We start from the raw sequence: 18,831 nt of genomic DNA on the forward strand, positions 1-18,831 counted from the left end.
CAAATGGGGCTTTAAGACCCCAAAATGGGGCAGTTTGACCCCAAAATGGGCTGTTCTATCCCAAAATGGGGACGTGAGACCCCAAATGGGGCTTTAAGACCCCGAAATGGGGCAGTTTGACCCCAAAATGGGTTGTTTTACCCCAAACTGGGGCTTTAAGACCCCAAAATGGGTCAGTTTGACCCCAAAATGGGGCTTTGAGACCCCAAATGGGGCTTTAAGACCCCAAAATGGGGCAGTTTGACCCCAAAATGGGTTGTTTTACCCCAAAATGAGGCTGTAAGACCCCAAAATGGGGCTTTAAGACCCCAAAATGGGTCAGTTTAACCCCAAAACGGGGCTCTTGGCCACCCCAGGTGTTGAAATGAGGAGCCGCCGATTAATGAGCGGTTAATAAATGGTTTTAATGAGCATTTTACACGAGCATTTCTTACATTCTCCGTTAATTTCCCATTAAAGTGCTGAAAGGCGCCGAGAGGGGGGAGGGGAAGGGGGGTGGGGGGGTCGGATTTTAAGTGAAAATCCACGAATTTGCTCATTTTTTGCTCATTTTTTGACCTATTTTTTTTGTCTTCCATCCCAATGGGGATGGGATAAAGTCCATATAAAAATACCCCAAATCTGAAGGAAATGGCCCCAAATTGAGCTCCCAGCACAATGAGTTCCCATCAGCCCCCCCCCCCTATAAAAGAGATGGAAAAAGAGGATTTGACCCCAAAAATGGGGGGAAAAGAAGGATCTGACCCCAAAATTGGATGGAAAGGAAGGATTTGACCCCAAAAATGGATGGAATAGGAGGATCTGGCCCCAAAATGGTGGGAAATATGGACTAAATTTGGGGGGAAATGGGGAAATCTGGGCCTAATTTTGGGGGAAATTGGCTGAATTTTGGGGGAAACGGGGAAATCTGGGCTGAATTTGGGGGATTCTGGGGAAATTTGGGCCAAAATGCAGCGAAAAGGGGCAGCGTGGAGCCAGAATTTGGATGTAAATGGGGAGATGGATGGAACCAAAGGAGCCAAAGAAGGAACCGAGGATTGGGGGGGGGGGGGGTAAGAAAAGCCACTAAAAATGGTTACAAAAATCCCCCCCCCCAAACCCCAAAAACCCCAAAATCCCATCATGGAAATAAGGCACAACCAGGCAGAAATGGTAAAAGGGAATAAAGGGGGTAAAAAGGGGATAAAAGGGGGTAAAAGGGGTATAAAAGGGGGTAAAAGGGGATAAAAGGGGGTAAAAAGGGGATAAAAGAGGGTATAAGGGGGTAAAAAGGGGCTAAAAGGGGGTAAAAAGGGGGTAACAAGGGGTAAAAATTGGGTAAAAAGGGGCTAAAAGGGGGTAAAAGGACCCTACGTGCAGCCCCCCTCCTCCTCACGCCTCTTGGCCGCCGTCAGCTCCAGGGATGGAAGGCGAAGAGCCCCACGGGCCGATGGGGGCTGATGCTGCTGCTGTGGGGCAGGATGGGGCTGATGTGGGGCGGGATGGGGCTGCTGATGATGTGGGTCCTGTGGTGTCTCTTCTCCCCCCACCGTCACCTCGTAGCAGCCTTTGGATCGGGACCCGACGCCTCCGAACGTCCCGAATTTGGGTTTCCCTTCGGTCGCGTCCGATGGAGGCGGTTCCGAACTGAAGGATGAAGAACGGAGCCGGGATTTGCGGCCTCCTTTAAAGATGGAGAACATCCCTTTGGGGGAATGGGACTCATCCGGGTCGCCTTCGGAACCCAAACTACCCTTAGAACTCTTCAGGTCCCCCTTAGAACCCAATGGGGACGAAGGAGGTTCGGGTGAACCCGGAGCCGTCCCTCCTTTCCCTTTCCCTTTGGAGAAGGTGAATTTGGGCATCATCTTCCTTTTGCTTTTCTTCCCTTTGGACTCATCTATTTCTATGGGTTCTATTGGACCCGGTTCTGACCCGGGGAACTCCACATCCACCCCCACCTCCCTCCCTTTAACTTCTGCCTCCGAGAAGTGGAACTTGGGCACTCGAAGCTTTGGGAAGCTCACCTTGATGGAGCCCGATTCCCCTCCGCCATCTTTGAGACCCCCACCTTTGGGTGCTGCAGACCCCATGGGTGCCATTGACCCCATAGCGCTGCCCCCTTTATGGGCCCCATGGATATCTAACATGGCCGAGTTCCCCCCTCCACTGTCAGCCCCGTTAAGGCTGGGAGCTGATAGGCCGAATTGGGGCAGCTGGAGGGATGGAAGCCGGATGGTTCCGCCCAATCCCTCGGCACCGACACCGGCCGTGTCCAATGGCAGCACCGGGGACCTGGAGGAGTCGCCATTGAGATCTGGGGCTGAAATGGCCGCCGAAGGACGAAGCCGGAGCTCAGGGCAGCCCAAAGATGGGACCGAACCTCCCTTCAGCTCCATGTTGCCCTCCATCTTTGGTCCTTCCAGCTTCACATCCAATCCAGGCCCTTCCAGCCCCACATCCAGCCCCACATCGGGGCCTCTTGGTCCTTTCAGCTCCATCTCGACGCCGCCGGGACCCTTCAGCTCCCCTTCCACCTTCACCCCTACAGCCGCCCCTTTGGCCTTCTTTGTTCCCACATCTATCTCTCCCAGCCCCACATCGAGGCCAGGACCCTTCACCTCCAACCCCTTCCCTTCCCCTTCCACTTTGGGCAGCCCTACAGAGGCCTCCCCCCCCCTCCAACGATGAGACTTCAGGTCAAACTCCACGTCGGGGAAGGAGATCTTCCCAAACATGGCCTTCTTCCCTTTGGGAGACCTGAGGGCCGCATCGGGGCCGGCCACATTGAGCTCCATCTCAGGTGATTTCAGCCCCACATCCACCTCGGCAGCCCCGGCTGCGCTCACATCGAAGGCTCCTTTCTTCCCCTTCATTTTGGGGCCGCTAACGTGGATTTTGGGCATCTTGAATTTGCTCTTTTTGCCTTTGGCCGCCGCACTCAGTTCGGGTAAGTCAGCACTTAATTCCACCTCTGGGGTTTCCACCTCCGGAACCTTCATTTCTCCTTTTGGACTCTTCATCCCGAACCCAAATTTGGGTTTCTTCAATTTTGGACCTTTCACGTTTAATTCCGGCCCTTCCACGTTCAAATCTGGACCTTCAACCTCCAATTCGGGGCTTTTCACCCCAAATTCGGGTCCTTTCACCCCAAATTCGGGTCCTTTCAGGGCCACGTCGGGTCCTTTCAGGTTCCCCTCCAACTTGGGGGCTGTGAGGTCGAATCCCCCCTTTGCTCTGCCCAGACTCAGGTCGATGTCGGGCATGGAGATCTTGGGCACGTTCATCTCGGGCCCTTTCACTTTAGGACCTTTCAGTTTTCCTTCCCCACCTTCAATGCTCAATTCGGGTCCTGAAAGCTCCACTTCCCCCTTGGGCAGCTCCACGTCCAACCCGGGACCGTCTCCTTTCAACCCAAATTTCGGCAGCTTCATTTTGGGGAGCTTCAGTTTCCCTTCTGGACCATCAAAATCCACCCCTGGACCCTTTAGATCCACATTTGGACCCTTCAAATCCACGTTGGGACCCTTCAAATCCACATTAGGACCCTTCAAATCTACACTGGGACCCTTCAAATCTACACTGGGACCCTTCAAATCCACATTGGGGCCTTTCAGATCCAAACTGGGACTCTTCACATCCAAACTGGGACCCTTCAGATCCAAACTGGGGCCCTTCAGCCCCCCCTCCACCTTTGGACCCTTCAGGTTGAGGTCGATGTCGGGGACGGAGACGTGGGGCATCTTGAGGTGCATTTCGGGGCCCTTCACGTCGGGTGCGTGAAGATCCAATTTGGGGCCTTTGAGCTCAATGTCCGGGCATTGCAGATCACCTTCCAACTTGGGCAGGGTCACATCCATGTCTCCCTTCACTTTGGGGCCCTTCAGGTTCAGGTCAATGTCAGGCATGGAGATTTTGGGGCCCTTTAAGTGCATTTCCGGCATCTTGAACTTGGGGCCTTTCAGTTTCCCTTCAGGACCTTCCAACTCAACGTCAGGAAGGTCCACGTCCACTTTGGGTCCCTTGATATCAATGTCGGGGCCTTTTATGTCCCCTTCCATCTTTGGCAGGTTCACATCTACGTCTCCCTTCACTTTGGGGCCCTTTAGACTCAGATCAAAGTCAGGCATGGAGATCTTTGGTGTCTTGAAATGCATCTCGGGCATCTTGAACTTGGGGCCTTTCACTTTCCCTTCTGGCCCCTCAATGTCCACATCAGGAAGGTCCACGTCAACTTTGGGGCCCTTGATGTCCACCTCAGGGCCTTTTATATCCCCCTCAACCTTTGGCACGCTCACATCCACGTCTCCCTTCACTTTGGGGCCCTTCAGGCTCAGATCGAAGTCAGGCATAGAGATTTTGGGGGCCTTGATGTGCATCTCCGGCATCTTGAATCTGGGGCCCTTCACTTTCCCTTCTGGACCTTCAATATCCACATCAGGAAGGTCTACATCCAATTTAGGGCCCTTGATGTCCACACTGGGGCCTTTTATATCCCCTTCCACTTTGGGCACGCTCACATCCACATCCCCCTTCACTTTGGGGCCCTTCAGATTCAGGTCGATGTCAGGCATGGAGATTTTGGGGCCCTTTAAGTGCATTTCAGGCATGGAGAATTTGGGTCCCTTCATCTTCCCATCCACGCTGAGCTCAGGACCCTCCAGTTCAACACTGGGACCAGAAACGGCCACGTCTCCCTTCGGGAGGTTCACATCCACATCCACCCCGTCCCCTTTGAAACCCGGCATGGAGAATTTGGGCATCTTGAACTTGGGCAGCTTGAATTTGCCCTCTGGGCCCTGAATGTCCACATCAGGAGCATCAATGTCCACTTTGGGGCCTTTAATGTCCAACTCGGGGCCCTTCAGCTCGCCCTCAATCTTTGGTACAGACACATCGACATCTCCCTTCACTTTGGGGCCTTTCAGGTTGAAGTCAACGTCAGGCATTGAGATCTTTGGGGCCTTGAAGTGCATCTCCGGCATCTTAAATTTGGGGCCTTTCACTTTCCCTTCTGGCCCCTCAATGTCCACATCTGGAAGGTCCACATCCAATTTAGGGCCTTTAATATCCACCTCGGGGCCTTTTATATCCCCTTCTACTTTGGGCAGGTTCACATCCACGTCTCCCTTCACTTTGGGGCCCTTTAAGCTCAGATCAAAGTCAGGCATGGAGATCTTTGGGGCCTTGATGTGCATTTCAGGCATCTTGAACTTGGGCCCCTTCACTTTGCCCTCGGGACCCTCCAGCTTCACATCAGGAAGGTCCACATCAACTTTGGGTCCCTTTATATCAATGTCGGGGCCCTTCAGGTCTCCCTCCATCTTTGGCACAGACACATCGACATCTCCCTTCACTTTGGGGCCCTTCAGGTTGAAATCAACATCAGGCATGGAGAATTTGGGGCCCTTTAAGTGCATTTCGGGCATCTTGAACTTGGGGCCTTTCAGTTTCCCCTCAGGTCCTTCCAACTCAACGTCAGGAAGGTCCACGTCAACTTTGGGGCCTTTAATGTCCACCTCGGGGCCTTTTATATCCCCTTCCACTTTAGGCAGGTTCACATCCACGTCTCCCTTCACTTTGGGTCCTTTCAGGTTCAGGTCGATGTCGGGCATGGAGATCTTTGGTGTCTTGAAGTGCATCTCGGGCATCTTGAATTTGGGGCCCTTCACTTTGCCTTCGGGTCCTTCCAGCTCCACATCAGGAAGGTCCACGTCCACTTTGGGTCCCTTGATGTCCACGTCGGGGCCTTTTATATCCCCTTCCATTTTGGGCAGGTTCACATCCACATCTCCCTTCACTTTGGGGCCCTTCAGGCTCAGATCAAAGTCAGGCATGGAGATCTTTGGGGCCTTGAAGTGCATCTCCGGCATCTTGAACTTGGGCCCCTTCACTTTGCCTTCAGGTCCCTCCACACTCAGCCCTGGAGCCTCCATGTCCATCTCGGGTCCCTTCAGCTCCACATTCCCTCCCTTCACTCCACCTTCCACGCTCGGCACGCTCACATCCATGTCTCCCTTCACTTTGGGGCCCTTTAAACTCAAATCAAAGTCAGGCATGGAGATCTTTGGGGCCTTGAAGTGCATCTCAGGCATTTTCATTTTGGGGCCTTTCCATTTGCCTTCGGGTCCTTCCAGCTCCACATCAGGAAGGTCCACATCCAATTTAGGTCCTTTAATGTCCACCTCAGGGCCCTTCAGGTCCCCCTCAACCTTTGGTACAGACACATCCACGTCTCCCTTCACTTTGGGGCCCTTCAGGTTGAAGTCAACATCAGGCATTGAGATCTTTGGGGCCTTGATATGCATCTCCGGCATCTTGAACTTGGGGCCTTTCACTTTCCCTTCTGGCCCCTCAATGTCCACATCTGGAAGATCCACATCCAATTTAGGGCCTTTAATATCCACCTCGGGGCCTTTGATGTCCCCTTCCAACTTGGGGACGGACACATCCACGTCTCCCTTCACTTTGGGACCCTTTAAACTCAAATCAAAGTCAGGCATGGAGATTTTTGGGGTCTTGAAGTGCATCTCGGGCATCTTAAATTTGGGGCCTTTCACTTTGCCCTCAGGACCCTCGATATCCACATCTGGAAGATCCACATCCACTTTGGGGCCTTTGATGTCCACATCGGGGCCTTTTATATCCCCTTCCACTTTGGGAATGGACACATCCACGTCTCCCTTCACTTTGGGGCCCTTCAGGTTCAGGTCGATGTCAGGCATGGAGATTTTGGGGACGTTGAAGTGCATCTCCGGCATCTTGAACTTGGGCCCCTTCACTTTGCCCTCGGGACCCTCAATGTCCAATTCTGGCCCTTCTATCCCCACTTTGGGCCCCGAAAGCTCTACGTCCCCCTTGGGCAGCTCCACATCCATCTCGGGGCCCTCAGCCTTGAAACCCGGCATGGAGAATTTGGGCATCTTGAACTTGGGCAGCTTGAATTTGCCCTCTGGGCCCTGAATGTCCACATCAGGAGCTTCAACGTCCAATTTAGGGCCTTTAATGTCCAACTCGGGGCCTTTAATGTCACCTTCCACTTTGGGTAGGGTGACATCCATGTCTCCCTTCACTTTGGGGCCCTTTAGATTGAAATCAACATCAGGCATGGAGAATTTGGGGCCCTTTAGGTGCATTTCAGGCATCTTGAACTTGGGGCCTTTCAGTTTCCCTTCTGGCCCCTCAATGTCCACATCAGGAAGGTCCACGTCTACTTTGGGTCCCTTGATGTCCAGCTCAGGACCCTTCAGCTCCCCTTCCACTTTGGGCACGCTCACATCCACATCTCCCTTCACTTTGGGGCCCTTTAGGTTGAAATCAACGTCAGGCATGGAGATTTTGGGGCCCTTTAAGTGCATTTCAGGCATCTTAAACTTGGGGCCTTTCAGTTTCCCTTCGGGTCCTTCCAGCTCGACATCAGGAAGGTCCACGTCCACTTTGGGTCCTTTAATGTCCAACTCGGGGCCCTTCATCTCGCCCTCCATCTTTGGCACAGACACATCCACGTCCCCCTTTATTTTGGGGCCCTTCAGGTTGAAATCCACGTCAGGCATTGAGATCTTTGGGGCCTTGAAGTGCATCTCAGGCATCTTAAACTTGGGCCCTTTCATTTTCCCCTCGGGTCCCTCAATATCCACCTCAGGAAGATCCACCTCCATTTCCCCTTTGGTTCCGCTCAGCTCCATTTCCGGCCCTTCTGCTTTTACCCCAAATTTAGGCATTTTAAATTTAGGCATTTTCACTTTCCCTTCCCCTCCTGAAATCTCCAAATCCGGCCCTTCGATCCCAACTTTGGGTCCTCCCAGCTCTAATTCGGGCCCTTTCAGTTCCCCTTCCATTCTGGGTCCGCTCAGGTCCAATTCTCCCTTCACTTTGTGCCCCTTCAGGTTCAGCTCCACGTCTGGCATGGAAACTTTAGGGGAGGAGATGTTCAAAAAGGGCATTTTAAACTTAGAGCCTTTGGCTTTAACATGGACGTCCCCCTCCGGGCCTTGAATTTCCCCTTTAAGTCCAGATACCTCAACTTCAGGTTTCTTCAGCTTCACATCCACGTCTGGGCTTTGAACTTTGGGGCCAGAAAAGCCGAATTTGGGCAATTTGAACCTGGATTTTTTGCCTTTGGCTTCCAGTTCCAATTTGGGCACCTCGGCCTCCAACTCGGGGCCTTTCAGATCCACTTGTGGACCTTTCAGCTCAGCCTCCATTTTGGGAGTGGACAGGTCGACGTCTCCCTTCATTTTGGGGCCCTTTAAGTTGAGCTCAATGTCAGGCATGGAGATTTTAGGGACCCCAAATTCAGGTTTCTTCAATTTGGGACCCTTCAGTTTCCCCTCCGGTCCTTCAATGTCCACATCAGGAAGGGAAATATCGGCCTTGGGGGCTGATACAGAGACATCGGCCTCAGGGAGACCCACCTCCACGTCGGGACCCTCACCCTTGAAGCCAGAGACCCCAAATTTGGGCATTTTAAACTTGGGCAGCTTCACTTTGCCTTCAGGAACGTCCACGTCTGGAAGGTCCACGTCCATTTTAGGACCTTTTATGTCCACTTTGGGGCCTTTAATGTCCAACTCGGGGCCTTTTATATCCCCTTCCACTTTGGGTAGGGTCACATCCATGTCTCCCTTGACTTTGGGGCCCTTTAGATTGAAGTCAACATCAGGCATGGAGAATTTGGGGCCCTTTAAGTGCACTTCGGGCATCTTGAACTTGGGGCCTTTCAGTTTCCCTTCAGGACCTTCCAACTCAACATCAGGAAGGTCCACATCCACTTTGGGGCCTTTGATGTCCACATCGGGGCCTTTTATATCCCCTTCCACTTTGGGAATGGACACATCCACGTCTCCCTTCACTTTGGGGCCCTTCAGGTTCAGGTCGATGTCAGGCATGGAGATTTTGGGGACGTTGAAGTGCATTTCGGGCATTTTGAATTTGGGCCCCTTCACTTTGCCCTCAGGACCCTCAATGTCCAATTCTGGTCCTTCTATCCCCACTTTGGGACCTGAAAGCTCCACATCCCCCTTGGGCAGCTCCACGTCCACCTCAGGGCCCTCAGCCTTGAAACCCGGCATGGAGAATTTGGGCATCTTGAACTTGGGCAGCTTGAATTTGCCCTCTGGGCCCTGAATGTCCACATCAGGAGCTTCAATGTCCAGTTTGGGGCCCTTGATGTCCAACTCGGGGCCTTTGATGTCCCCTTCTAACTTGGGGACGGACACATCCACGTCTCCCTTCACTTTGGGGCCCTTCAGGTTGAAATCAACATCAGGCATGGAGAATTTGGGGCCCTTTAAGTGCATTTCAGGCATCTTGAACTTGGGGCCTTTCAGTTTCCCCTCGGGACCCTCAATGTCCACATCTGGAAGGTCCACATCAACTTTGGGTCCTTTAATGTCCACCTCGGGGCCTTTTATGTCCCCTTCCATTTTGGGTAGGCTCACATCCATGTCTCCCTTCACTTTGGGACCCTTCAGGTTGAAATCAACGTCAGGCATGGAGATTTTTGGGCCCTTTAAGTGCATTTCGGGCATCTTGAACTTGGGGCCTTTCAGTTTCCCCTCAGGACCTTCCAACTCAACGTCAGGAAGGTTCACGTCAACTTTGGGGCCTTTGATATCAATGTCGGGGCCCTTCAGGTCTCCTTCTAGTTTGGGAACGCTCACATCCACGTCTCCCTTGATTTTGGGTCCTTTCAGGTTCAGGTCGATGTCAGGCATGGAGATCTTTGGTGTCTTGAAGTGCATCTCCGGCATCTTGAACTTGGGGCCCTTCACTTTGCCTTCAGGTCCTTCCAGCTCCACATCAGGAAGGTCCACATCCACTTTGGGTCCCTTGATGTCCATTTTGGGGCCCTTCAGCTCACCCTCCATCTTTGGCAGGTTCACATCCACGTCTCCCTTCACTTTGGGGCCCTTTAGACTCAGATCAAAGTCAGGCATTGAGATCTTTGGGGCCTTGAAGTGCATCTCTGGCATCTTGAACTTGGGGCCTTTCACTTTGCCTTCTGGCCCCTCAATGTCCACATCAGGAAGGTCCACGTCAACTTTGGGCCCCTTGATGTCCACCTCGGGGCCTTTTATATCACCCTCAACCTTTGGCACGTTCACATCCACGTCTCCCTTCACTTTGGGGCCCTTTAGACTCAGATCAAAGTCAGGCATGGAGATCTTTGGTGTCTTGAAATGCATCTCCGGCATTTTGAACTTGGGCCCCTTCACTTTGCCTTCTGGCCCCTCAATGTCCACATCAGGAAGGTCCACATCGACTTTGGGTCCCTTGATGTCCACCTCGGGGCCCTTTATGTCACCTTCCATCTTTGGCAGGTTCACATCCACGTCTCCCTTCACTTTGGGGCCCTTTAAACTCAGATCAAAGTCAGGCATGGAGATCTTTGGTGTCTTGAAGTGCATTTCAGGCATCTTAAACTTGGGCCCCTTCACTTTGCCTTCAGGTCCTTCCAACTCAACATCTGGAAGGTCCACATCCACTTTGGGTCCCTTGATGTCCAACTCGGGGCCTTTTATATCCCCTTCCATCTTTGGCACGCTCACATCTACATCCCCCTTGATTTTGGGGCCCTTCAGGTTCAGGTCGATGTCAGGCATGGAGATCTTTGGGGTCTTGAAGTGCATCTCTGGCATCTTGAACTTGGGGCCTTTCAATTTCCCCTCTGGGACTTCTAGTTCAACGTCAGGAACCTCCACATCAACTTTGGGTCCTTTAATATCCACATCGGGGCCTTTTATATCCCCTTCCATTTTGGGCACGCTCACATCCACGTCTCCCTTCACTTTGGGGCCCTTTAGACTCAGATCAAAGTCAGGCATGGAGATCTTTGGGGCCTTGAAGTGCATCTCGGGCATCTTAAACTTGGGCCCCTTCACTTTGCCTTCAGGACACTCCAGTTCCACATCAGGAACATCAATGTCCACTTTGGGTCCTTTCAGGTCTCCTTCTACTTTTGGGACGGTCACATCCATTTCTCCCTTCACTTTGTGGCCCTTCAGGTGGAGATCGACGTCGGGCATGGAGAATTTGGGGCCCTTTAAGTGCATTTCGGGCATCTTGAACTTGGGGCCTTTCACTTTCCCTTCGGGACCGTGCAGCTCCACGTCAGGAAGGTCCACATCCACTTTGGGTCCCTTGATGTCCACGTCGGGGCCTTTGATGTCCCCTTCCATCTTTGGCAGGTTCACATCCACGTCTCCCTTCACTTTGGGACCCTTTAAACTCAAATCAAAGTCAGGCATGGAGATCTTTGGGGCCTTGAAGTGCATCTCGGGTATCTTAAATTTGGGCCCCTTTACTTTGCCTTCGGGGCCCTCAATATCCACATCAGGAAGGTCCACATCAACTTTGGGTCCTTTAATATCCAACTCGGGGCCCTTCATCTCACCCTCCATCTTTGGCACGCTCACATCCACATCTCCCTTCACTTTGGGGCCCTTCAGGTTCAGGTCGATGTCAGGCATGGAGATTTTGGGGACGTTGAAGTGCATTTCGGGCATTTTGAATTTGGGCCCCTTCACTTTGCCCTCGGGACCCTCGATGTCCAATTCTGGCCCTTCTATCCCCACTTTGGGCCCCGAAAGCTCCACATCCCCCTTGGGCAGCTCCACGTCCACCTCGGGGCCCTCAGCCTTGAAACCCGGCATGGAGAATTTGGGCATCTTGAACTTGGGCAGCTTGAATTTGCCCTCTGGGCCCTGAATGTCCACATCAGGAGCTTCAATGTCCAGTTTGGGGCCTTTAATGTCCAACTCGGGGCCCTTCAGGTCGCCCTCAATCTTTGGCACACTTACATCCACGTCTCCCTTCACTTTGGGGCCCTTCAGGTGCAGGTCAACGTCAGGCATGGAGAATTTGGGGCCCTTTAAGTGCATTTCAGGCATCTTGAACTTGGGACCCTTCACTTTGCCTTCAGGACATTCCAACTCAACGTCAGGAACCTCAATGTCCAGTTTGGGTCCTTTAATATCCAGCTCGGGGCCTTTTATATCCCCTTCCAACTTGGGCACGCTCACATCCACATCCCCCTTGATTTTGGGGCCTTTCAGGTTCAGGTCGATGTCAGGCATGGAGATCTTTGGTGTCTTGAAGTGCATTTCAGGCATCTTGAACTTAGGCCCCTTCAACTTCGCTTCTGGACACTCCAAATCAACATCAGGAAGGTCCACATCAACTTTGGGTCCCTTGATGTCCAACTCGGGGCCCTTCAGCTCACCTTCCATCTTTGGCACGGACACATCGACGTCTCCCTTCACTTTGGGGCCCTTTAGATTGAAGTCAACGTCAGGCATGGAGAATTTGGGGCCCTTTAAGTGCATTTCAGGCATCTTGAACTTGGGGCCTTTCAGTTTCCCTTCAGGTCCTTCCAGCTCCACATCAGGGAGGTCCACATCCACTTTGGGGCCTTTGATGTCCCCTTCCAACTTTGGCACACTTACATCCACGTCTCCCTTCACTTTGGGGCCCTTGAGGTGCAGGTCAACGTCAGGCATGGAGAATTTGGGGCCCTTTAAGTGCATTTCAGGCATCTTGAACTTGGGGCCCTTCACTTTGCCTTCAGGACATTCCAACTCAACGTCAGGAAGGTCCACGTCCACTTTGGGTCCTTTAATATCCAACTCAGGGCCTTTTATATCCCCTTCCACTTTGGGGATGGACACATCCACGTCTCCCTTCACTTTGGGTCCTTTCAGGTTCAGGTCGATGTCAGGCATTGAGATCTTTGGTGTCTTGAAGTGCATCTCCGGCATCTTGAACTTGGGGCCCTTCACTTTGCCTTCAGGTCCTTCCAGCTCCACATCAGGAAGGTTCACGTCCAATTTAGGTCCTTTAATGTCCACATCGGGGCCCTTCAGCTCGCCCTCCATCTTTGGTAGGTTCATATCCACGTCTCCCTTCACTTTGGGGCCTTTCAGGTGAAGATCGACATCAGGCATGGAGAATTTGGGGCCCTTGAAGTGCATCTCCGGCATCTTAAATTTGGGGCCTTTCACTTTCCCTTCAGGTCCTTCCAGCTCCACATCAGGAAGGTCCACATCAACTTTGGGTCCTTTAATGTCTAAATCCGGTCCTTTCATCTCACCCTCCATCTTTGGGATACTCACATCCACGTCTCCCTTCACTTTGGGGCCCTTCAGCTTCAGATCCACATCCGGCATTGAGATTTTGGTCATCTTGATGTCGGGCATCTTAAACTTGGGGCCCTTCACTTTCCCTTCTGGTAACCCCACCTCAACTTCTGGCCCTTCTATCCCCACTTTGGGACCCGAAAGCTCCACGTCCCCCTTGGGCAGCTCCACGTCCACCTCGGGGCCCTCAGCCTTGAAACCCGGCATGGAGAATTTGGGCATCTTGAACTTGGGCAGCTTGAATTTGCCCTCTGGGCCCTGAATGTCCACATCGGGAGCTTCAACGTCCAATTTAGGGCCTTTAATGTCCAACTCGGGGCCTTTTATATCCCCTTCCAACTTGGGGACGGACACATCCACATCTCCCTTCACTTTGGGGCCCTTCAGGTTCAAATCCACGTCGGGCATGGAGAATTTGGGGCCCTTTAAGTGCATTTCAGGCATCTTGAACTTGGGGCCTTTCACTTTCCCTTCTGGACCTTCAAGGTCCACATCAGGAAGGTCCACATCAACTTTGGGTCCTTTAATGTCCACCTCGGGGACTTTTATATCCCCTTCCACTTTAGGCAGGTTCACATCCACGTCTCCCTTCACTTTGGGTCCTTTCAGGTTCAGGTCGATGTCAGGCATGGAGATCTTTGGTGTCTTGAAGTGCATCTCGGGCATCTTGAATTTGGGGCCCTTCACTTTCCCTTCGGGTCCTTCCAGCTCGACATCAGGAAGGTCCATGTCCACTTTGGGTCCCTTGATGTCCACCTGGGGTCCCTTCATCTCTCCCTCCATCTTTGGGACATTCACCTCCATGTCCCCCTTCACTTTGGGTCCTTTCAGGTTCAGATCCACGTCAGGCACCGAGATCTTTGACGTTTTGATGTTGAGTTTCGGCATCTTGAATTTGGGTCCTTTCCATTTCCCTTCTGCTCCTCCCCCAACCTCCAAATCCGGCCCTTCCAATTCCACTTCTGGTCCCGAAATCTCCCCTTCTACTTTTGGGACCCCCACCTCAATATCGGCCCCCTCAAACTTGGGTCCCGTCAGGTTAAAATGGGGCAGTTTCATTTTGGGTCCTTTCAATTTGGCTTCGGGACACTCCAGTTCAACGTCGGGACCCTTCAGGTTGATCCCGGGTCCTTTTAGTTCCCCCTCTATTTTGGGGCCGGAAACGTCCATTTCTCCCTTCATTTTAGGTCCTTTTAGGTTCAGATCCACATCGGGTTTGCTCAGTTTGGGCCCCTTGATGTTCAATTTGGGCATCTTAAATTTAGGACCTTTGATTTTCCCTTCTGGACACTCCAAATCCACTTCGGGACCCTCGACCCCCAACCCGGGACCCTCCACGTCCACTTTGGGTCCTGCAAGTTCCCCGGACACCTTTGGGGGGTCTCCCTTTATTTTGGGTCCTTTCAGGCTGATATCGACGTCAGGGAGGCCAAGTTTGGGGCTCTGCACGTTGAGTTCAGGCAGACGAAGCTTCAGACCCTTTGATTTCACCTCCGGGGCCTCGAAATCGGGCAGATCGAGATCAAATTTGGGGGCAGAAACGTCAACTTTGGGGCCTTTCAGGTCAACGTCGGGCACCTCAATGTCAACTTTGGGGCCTTTGAGATCAACATCAGGCACTTCAATGTCAACTTTGGGGGCAGAAACGTCAAATTCAGCCTTTGGGAGCGATACGTCGACCTTAGGGAGCTCCCCTTTTAGGCCAGGAACCCCAAATTTGGGCATTTTCAGCTTAGGCATCTTCAGCTTCCCTCCTGCACCATGGACATCCACGTCTGGAGCTTCAATGTCCATTTTGGGTCCTTTTATGTCAACTTTGGGACCCTTGATGTCAATGTCAGGCACTTCAATGTCAACTTTGGGGCCTTTGAGATCAACATCAGGCACTTCAATGTCAACTTTTGGGGCAGAAATGTCCATTTCAGCCTTTGGGAGTGACACATCAACACTGGGGAGCTCCCCTTTTAAGCCAGGAACCCCAAATTTGGGCATTTTCAGCTTGGGCATCTTCAGCTTCCCTCCTGCACTAGGGATGTCCACGTCTGGAGCTTCAATATCCATTTTGGGTCCTTTTATGTCAACTTTGGGTCCCTTGATGTCAACGTCAGGCACTTCAATGTCAACTTTGGGGCCTTTCAAGTCAACATCAGGCACTTCAATGTCAACCTTTGGGGCAGAAAGGTCAATTTTTGGGGCAGAAATGTCCATTTCAGCCTTTGGGAGTGACACATCGACACTGGGGAGCTCCCCTTTTAAGCCAGGAACACCAAATTTGGGCATTTTCAACTTAGGCATCTTCAGCTTTCCTCCTGCATCTGGAGCTTCAATGTCCATTTTGGGTCCTTTTATGTCAACTTTGGGTCCCTTGATGTCAACATCAGGCACTTCAATGTCAACTTTGGGGCCTTTCAAGTCAACGTCAGGCACTTCAATGTCAACTTTTGGGGCAGAAAGGTCAACTTTTGGGGCAGAAATGTCCATTTCAGCCTTTGGGAGTGACACATCGACACTGGGGAGCTCCCCTTTTAAGCCAGGAACCCCAAATTTGGGCATTTTCAGCTTGGGCATCTTCAGCTTCCCTCCTGCACCGGGGATGTCCACGTCTGGAGCTTCAATGTCCATTTTGGGTCCTTTTATGTCAACTTTGGGACCCTTGATGTCAATGTCAGGCACTTCAATATCAACTTTGGGGCCTTTCAAGTCAACGTCAGGCACTTCAATGTCAACTTTGGGGGCAGAAACATCAACTTTGGGGGCAGAAATGTCCATTTCAGCCTTTGGGAGTGACACATCGACACTGGGGAGCTCCCCTTTTAAGCCAGGAACCCCAAATTTGGGCATTTTCAGCTTGGGCATCTTCAGCTTCCCTCCTGCATCTGGAGCTTCAATGTCCATTTTGGGTCCTTTTATGTCAACTTTGGGACCCTTGATGTCAACGTCAGGCACTTCAATGCCGACTTTGGGGCCTTTCAAGTCAATGTCAGGCACTTCAATGTCAACTTTGGGGGCAGAAACATCAACTTTGGGGCCCTTCAGGTTGAGATCGATGTCAGACATGGAGATGTGGGGCGCCTTGAGCTGCAGGTCGGGCATCGTCACCGCGGGGCCCTTCAGGTTCCCTTGTGGGCCTTTCAGATCCACACTGGGCACGTCCACGGCCACTTTGGGTGCAGAAATGTCCATTTCAGCCTTTGGTAGCGATACATCGACGCTGGGGAGCTCCCCTTTTAGGCCAGGAACCCCAAATTTGGGCATTTTCAGCTTGGGCATCTTCAGCTTCCCATCTGCACTGGGGATGTCCACATTGGGCACCTCAACGTCAACTTTGGGGCCTTTCATGTCCAAGTCCGGAGCTTCAATGTCAACTTTGGGGCCCTTGATGTCAACTTTGGGGGCAGAAATGTCCATTTTGGGGCCCTTCATGTCAAAATCAGGCACTTCAACGTCCATTTTGGGGCCCTTGATGTCAACTTTGGGGCCTTTCAGGTCAACTTTGGGCACCTCAATGTCAACTTTGGGTCCCTTGATGTCAACGTCGGGCACTTCAATGCCAACTTTAGGGGCAGAAAGGTCAACTTTGGGGCCTTTCACATCAACTTTGGGGGCAGAAACGTCAACTTCAGCCTTTGGGAGCGACACATCGACACTGGGGAGCTCCCCTTTTAGGCCAGGAACCCCAAATTTGGGCATTTTTAGCTTGGGCATCTTCAGCTTCCCTCCTGCACCGGGGATGTCCACGTCTGGAGCTTCAATGTCCATTTTGGGGCCCTTAATGTCAACATTGGGCACCTCAATGCCAACTTTGGGGGCAGAAAGGTCAACTTTGGGGCCTTTGACGTCAACGTTGGGGGCAGAAATGTCCATTTTGGGGCCTTTGATGTCAAAATCAGCCACTTCAACATCCATTTTGGGGCCCTTGATGGCAACATCGGGCACCTCAACGTCGACTTTGGGGCCTTTTATGTCAAATTTGGGGCCTTTTAGGTCAACGTTGGGTCCCTTGACGTCAATGTCGGGCGCCTCACCATCAAATTTGGGGCCTTTTATGTCAAATTTGGGGCCTTTCAGGTCAAATTTTGGGCCTTTCAAGTCAACGTTGGGTCCCTTGACATCAACATCGGGCACCTCAACGTCGACTTTGGGGCCTTTTATGTCAAATTTGGGGCCTTTCAGGTCAACGTTGGGTCCCTTGACGTCAATGTCGGGCACCTCAACATCGACTTTGGGGTCTTTTATGTCAAATTTGGGGCCTTTTATGTCAAATTTGGGCCCTTTAACGCCCCCTTTGGGCCCTTCGACTCCCCCCCACCCCCCTTTGCTGCCCCCCCCGTCCCCCCCCATTGCCCCCCATTGATTTCCCCCTTGCCCCCCATCCCCTTTGCAGCCCTTGATGCTGATCTCCCCTATGGAGATATGGGGCGGCCCCACTTGTTTGAACTGCGGCCCCTCCCCCTTTATGGGCCCCGGTTCCGGTTGGGCCCCATCTCGGACCCCGAACTTGGGCCCTTTAATGGCGCCGATCCTCACCACCCCCACCCCCGGGCTACATCCGGGTCCTTTAGCTCCACCCACACTTCCTCCTATCCCATAATTCCCTTTGAGATCCAGACCGGAACTTCCGGTCCATGTCGGCTCCTCCCCTTCCGCTCCGGGGGTTTGTGAGGCCGGAAACCGGATCTTAAAGTCGGTTCCGGGGACGGTAATGGCGGCTCCTTCCGGTCCGAGACCGGAAATGGCGGCTCCTTCCGTTCCACTAACAAAGATGGCGGCTCCTTCCGGTCCGAGACCGGAAATGGATTCTCTTCCCACACCGGATCCGGAAATAGCCACTCCTTCCGGTCCGCTGACTGTCATGGCGGCTCCTTCCGGTGCGGTGACGTCCACGGTGTAGGCCGTGACTCGGCGGGTGACGGTAATGGCGCGGCTCTGAGTTCCGCTTCCGGTGGGTTCTTCCGGTCTGAGCCGGGGTTGGATTTTGGTGTTGTAGATCCGCCGATATTCCGCGTCCTCCGCGCTCTGGGAACACACACACAGGGGGCCGCCATGATGGACCGGAACCGGATGTAGACATACCATAGAGACACAGAGAGGCCCTTCTATCCCCATGAGCACTCACGGTCCTCCAGCAGCGCCATAGGACATCATGGAGGCTCATAGAGACCCATAGGACCCCATAGACCCCATAGAGCCCCATTCACCCCATAGACCCCCATAGGACCCCCATTTACCCCATAGTGCCCCATAGACCCCATAGAGCCCCATAGGACCCCATTGACCCCATAGACCCCCATGGAGCCCCATAGGACCCCATTGACCCCATAGAGCCCCATAGGACCCCCATTTACCCCATAGAGCCCCATTTACCCATAGACCCCCACTGACCCCATAGAGCCCCATAGGACCCCATTGACCCCATAGAGCCCCATAGGACCCCATTGACCCCATAGGACCCCACTGACCCCATAGAGCCCCACTGACCCCATAGAGCCCCATAGAGCTCCATTGACCCCATAGAGCCCCATAGGACCCCATTGACCCCATAGACCCCCATGGAGCCCCATAGGACCCCATTGACCCCATAGAGCCCCATAGGACCCCCATTTACCCCATAGAGCCCCATTTACCCATAGACCCCCACTGACCCCATAGAGCCCCATAGGACCCCATTGACCCCATAGAGCCCCATAGGACCCCATTGACCCCATAGGACCCCCAT

At 52.8% G+C, this 18,831-nt stretch overlaps 1 protein-coding gene across 7 annotated transcripts in view; it reads right to left on the reverse strand.

Moving 5' to 3' along the window:
* Nucleotides 1-379: 379 nt before the first annotated feature.
* The window catches only part of AHNAK (AHNAK nucleoprotein), a 31,261-nt gene continuing 12,809 nt past the window's right edge, over nucleotides 380-18,831 (reverse strand). For 3 of the 7 annotated variants that reach the window (XM_085535153.1, XM_085535147.1, XM_085535148.1), the window contains one exon: nucleotides 380-18,131. In XM_085535153.1, coding sequence (XP_085391279.1) covers nucleotides 1,350-18,131 — 16,782 coding nt within the window. In that variant the 3' untranslated portion in view covers nucleotides 380-1,349. The remainder of the gene's footprint in view (nucleotides 18,132-18,831) is intronic. The other 4 variants (XM_085535150.1, XM_085535152.1, XM_085535151.1 and 1 more) reach the window with 4 other exon arrangements.

Source organism: Coturnix japonica, unplaced genomic scaffold, assembly GCF_054131305.1.
Source record: "Coturnix japonica strain WE unplaced genomic scaffold, WE-NBRP24 Scf109, whole genome shotgun sequence".
NCBI lineage: Eukaryota > Metazoa > Chordata > Aves > Galliformes > Phasianidae > Coturnix > Coturnix japonica.